General features: G+C 43.0%; 1 protein-coding gene across 3 annotated transcripts; it reads right to left on the bottom strand.

Annotated features, from left to right (window-relative positions):
- Window positions 1-1,655: 1,655 nt before the first annotated feature.
- On the bottom strand, window positions 1,656-3,953 carry LOC103791995 (uncharacterized). 3 transcript variants are annotated; one of them, XM_078367946.1, is made up of 5 exons: window positions 3,733-3,953; window positions 2,989-3,633; window positions 2,679-2,877; window positions 2,447-2,563; window positions 1,746-2,365 (listed from the first exon to the last, which is right to left on the bottom strand). In XM_078367946.1, exons 1-2 carry the CDS (start codon window positions 3,938-3,940, stop codon window positions 3,365-3,367), a joined length of 477 nt encoding a protein of 158 aa, XP_078224072.1. In that variant the 5' UTR covers window positions 3,941-3,953; the 3' UTR covers window positions 1,746-2,365; window positions 2,447-2,563; window positions 2,679-2,877; window positions 2,989-3,364. The 3 variants fall into 3 exon arrangements, with proteins under 3 accessions (XP_078224071.1, XP_078224072.1, XP_054108646.1); XM_054252671.2 differs by having other exon boundaries at window positions 2,447-2,877; XM_078367945.1 differs by having other exon boundaries at window positions 1,656-2,365; window positions 2,447-3,633.
- Window positions 3,954-4,437: the final 484 nt, after the last annotated feature.

Below are 4,437 nucleotides of genomic sequence, written 5' to 3'. Positions count from 1 at the left end.
CTTGGGCCTCACCCCTAAGGCGATGCAGTGAAAGCCACATCTATTGTCCAACTCTAGTGGCCACACACTCCACAGGGCAAGGGCAGGAAAAGATGATTTCTTCTCCTTATAAAGGAGAAGGAAGGAGTTGTCCCATTACCCTCCTGAAAGGGTCTTCATGGAAACACAATGAGCTAGAGCCCTAACTCCAATGCTTTGGGATGTGAGTACCTTTTCCCTGAAGCCTGATAGCTGTCTTGTCTTCACTTTCTGTGTACTACTGATGTCTTTAGGTTCTGTGGTTTCATCTCTTTTGACATGTAAATAGTTAGGAAGATGGCACTCCACTTTCCCCAGCACTCTAGGGCTTAACCTAGAGACCAAGTCCCGGATTTCTTCTGGGAGATGAGAGATATTTTTTTATTCTTTTGGATACAGCCACTAACTAGACAAATGACTACAGATTTAATTCTCATAATCTGAGAAAAGAAAAAGACTTTTCACAGGAACACTGAGGAATCCAAGGAAGTTTTATTTTCCAGAGCCTAAAACATATGTCCCTGAGTGGAAGATAGGAAGCTGGTAATGGCATTTACAGAGCTTGCAGAATGGTTTGCATTTGTTTATTGCTTTACAATTTAAAAACTGTTTTTCTATTTTATCTTTCGTATTCCGAGCACATAACATTAGGGCTATGTAGAGACTATTATGCTCACTTTTGAGGGTTGGAAATAGAATTTGTAATCATTTCCTGTCCACAGTCAACCAGCTGCTTAGTACAAGCCTGCACTTGCACCCAGGTGTCAGGCTGCCAGCCTAGGCCTCCTCCCTCTGCTTCAGGGAATAAACTAGTGCTCAGGAGTCCAGGAACACATGCTGAATCAGAAACACACACACACACACACACACACACACACACACACCCCTTCCCTTGCTCTCCCTTCCTCCACCAACTTGTCTCCATTTTGGATTTAGAAGGTATTCTTTCCCAGATGGCTCAGAACTTTCTCTAACAGCCTTTGTTTCTAATGTGGAGGCTAGCCTATAAATTTGAATTCAAATTGCCTCCTACTATTCTTGGGCAATTTGAATTCAAATTTATAGGCTTAGAAAACATTTAAACAACTATCATGCCTGTATAGACTGGATCAACATTGAATTTAGTAATTATTATCTCTCCATGAAGGTTAGAAAATGAAACCTTTCTCAGCTAGAACTTTACCCAAGTGAAGTACTCAGCCACTCACTTTTTCTGTTTTTTTTTCCATTGTACAGATTGCTTGAGTTCTAAAGCAGAATCCGCTTTACTATAAGCTAGCAGCCAGCTTCATAAAGAAAAGAAATCCATAATTTAAAAACCATTAACAGCTTAATTTGGATGAGAGCTCTTTTAAAAACATCTATTAAAATTTGAAAAATTTTAAAGATGTAAAACTGAATAATAGGTTGGTTATAGTGAAACGAGATGACCATTTTATGTAAAACAGATATTTTAAAGGTGAGGGGTCTGCCTTTGAAAAAGCATCAGATAAGCCTTCTTGAATAAGAGAGAAACAAAGGAAGTGCTGGCTAGTGGTAGCTGTCCAGTGGGCCTGAGCTACAGTCTGTTAACAGAGTCCTACCATTTTGAGTATTCAAGAGAAACAAAAGGTTAAGAAGTAGGAAACAAACTCAGGTGTGATTTTTTTGGAAAGGTTTTATTTTCATGTATTTTTTGTGTTAAAATACATCAGTAAATAAACTATATTATTCCAAATCATAGAGAATCATTGCATAATTAATACAAAATAAAGCATTATGCCTCACAAGGAAGACATAAAATATCCAAAGGATAATTAGGACATTGTAGTTTTTAAAGCTTCAATATCAGATATGTTGGAAGTTTTGATAAATAACAACTGACATTCTTCTAAACAGTTACAAGAGATGGGACATACATGCCTTTATCTTAACAGGGATCTATCAGCTTGGATCCCCACTATTTATTTTCAGCCACTATCACAATGTCTGACATGATGTGAACTCTCCATCACCACTTAACGAATAGAGAACATGTAAAATCCATCATCTTCAAGTTAGATGACAGTAAGGACTAAACTTTGATTTAACACAAAAAATAACTTTCAGAATAACATTACAGTGAATTAACAAACATATCCATATCTTTCAATATCAGAAAGAACCTTAACATACAGGCTTTGAAAAATACATACATACATAATTAGAACTACCTTCATAAGAAACAGTTAAACACATTAAACAAAGTCCAGGTGTGCCCAGGAACTAATTTTTTTCTCTTTCATTTTGATTCCTCTAAGAATAGACCTCCTTTAGGAATTGCAGCTGATATGCTTCCTCCTTCCCTCTAGGTCAGTTGGTGTTGCCCCTGTGGTGAAAAAATGATAGCTGTCAGTAGCTACTCAAGAAACTGACCATGCAGACACCTGTTCCTGCCTTAGATCCTTACCTTCTATGGTTTTTCAAACGTGGTCGTTCCTTCTAGCCCCTCACTAAGTGGTTATTACCGGTATGAGAGTTGTTCTGTGTAGCAAAATAAAACCCCAGGCTTCTGGATACTATTTAACTAGAAATAGAGGATCTGTGATTACAACTGTATTATTTGCTTCAAAAAGTGAAACAAAGGTTATAAATGGGTTAAAAATCTACATGCATGACCTCACATAAGGTTTATAGCAAACCTTTTGAAGTAGTTTTTATTGTTTTCACAGTTTGTTAAGACTCAGGATACTAAGACATAGAGCCTCGAACAACTCGTGAGGGTCTTACTGCAAAGTCTCTACTCTTCACCATGAAGACTTAAGAGTTCCACTGTGCCTCAAATCAGGGAGATTCAGTTTTCAGGTCTGAAGCCCGTTAGGGAGTGAGATAAACATTATCCTGAAATAGGTAGAAGGCATTTTAGCATCATTAGCCAAATTCACTTAATGTTTTAGAAATACAGGTGATGAGGAGGAAGGCAGCAAACCACATTGCCATGCATGCATGTACCTGTGCAACTATCTTGCATATTCTTCACATGTACCCCAAAACCTAAAACACAATAAAATATATATATTTAAAAAAAGAAAGAAATATATATTTACCCTCACTTATTTCAGTAGGGCTTAGACCTGAGAAAGGAGGACACTGAAATACTGAAATATCCTCTGGCACCAGAGCAGATTAATAATCTTAACGGCAAATTTAATTGTGAAAATAATAATCACAATTTCTAGTCCTTCAGCTAACCCCTGGGTTTCCTTGATTTTATTTTTAGAGGGCAGATGCCAGTATTTCTGACCAATGGCTCTGGTCGTCTGTGTACATGGAAAAAAGATGCGCAGCATCTTTTTGATGATTTTCTGAACCACGGGGGATGCGGGGTTCAGACAAGCTTTCTGCTCATTCTTGAATGTGGTTCTGCTGAGAGAAGGGGATCCCGTGAGACAGGAGGTCGGGTTCCACACAGGGTGGGGCGGCCGGAAGGTCTAAGACCCCAGCGTTGGCAGCGGGAGGGTGCGGCGGGACTTAAGTGCCTTCGGTTTGGGCGCAGTGGGATCCTGGGGACTTGTTCACATTTCACGTGTTCTTGGCGGTGAATTCTCTGCAGGATCTGCAAGCATTGGCAGCTCAGTTCATTGACCACGGATTCTCCTAGGGAAGAAGAGATTCGCTGGGTGAGGGGAGTCGTAGGTGCTGGGCGCCCACTCCAGCCGCGTCCCACCCCGGGGACCCCAGTATGCCGGGACTCACCTGCGGCACGCTGGCCGGCGGCGACCAGGAGCAGGAGCAGCAGCGCTGCCCGCAGGAGCCGGGGAGCGCCGGGGGCGGCCGGGGGCGCGGCGCGGGCGGTGGGGCTCGGCAGGCTGGTCAGACGGTTGTGCCAGGAGCGGGAGAGCAGGCGGGGAGGTGCCTGCAGCCCTGGTTCTCTGGCTTCTCGAGATCGGCGAACCCTTTTCATGCTTGACTGGGCCAGGAAAATTCTCGGAGCTCCAGGTCGATCCCGAGTCCGGAAAAAAGGGGCTGGCCCAGCCTCCGGGTGGTGGGTGGTGGGAGGTGGCTGGTTACCCACTGGTGCGCCTCTGTGGCTGGCCCTCCAGAGTAACTCCCGTGGGCTCTGGGACTCTGGGATATTCGCTTTCTGCCCCAAATCCCTAGAAGTTCAGTGGGACCACCTCGCTGGAAACACTGCCTGCGGGGAAGGACATGGGCATGGGGCTATCCCAGTGCGCGGGATGGGGAGTAGAGTAAGAGCTGGGGAGGATCCCTGAGAACCACAAGGAAGGTGCGATCTCTTCAGAAGAGAACGATAACTAGTTAACAGAGTTGGGATGGGGGATTTAAGAGGGATTAAGGTGGGCCTAGGAGGCTAGATTTTGCTTAGATACCATAATCTTTTTCTAATTAACTTCTCTCTGTCTCATCTGTCTCTAGTTTTCGGTTTATTGTATTTCACAT

The sequence above is a fragment of the Callithrix jacchus genome, chromosome 3 (assembly GCF_049354715.1).
Source record: "Callithrix jacchus isolate 240 chromosome 3, calJac240_pri, whole genome shotgun sequence".
Lineage (NCBI taxonomy): Eukaryota > Metazoa > Chordata > Mammalia > Primates > Cebidae > Callithrix > Callithrix jacchus.
This window is presented reverse-complemented; position numbering and strand designations above follow the sequence as displayed.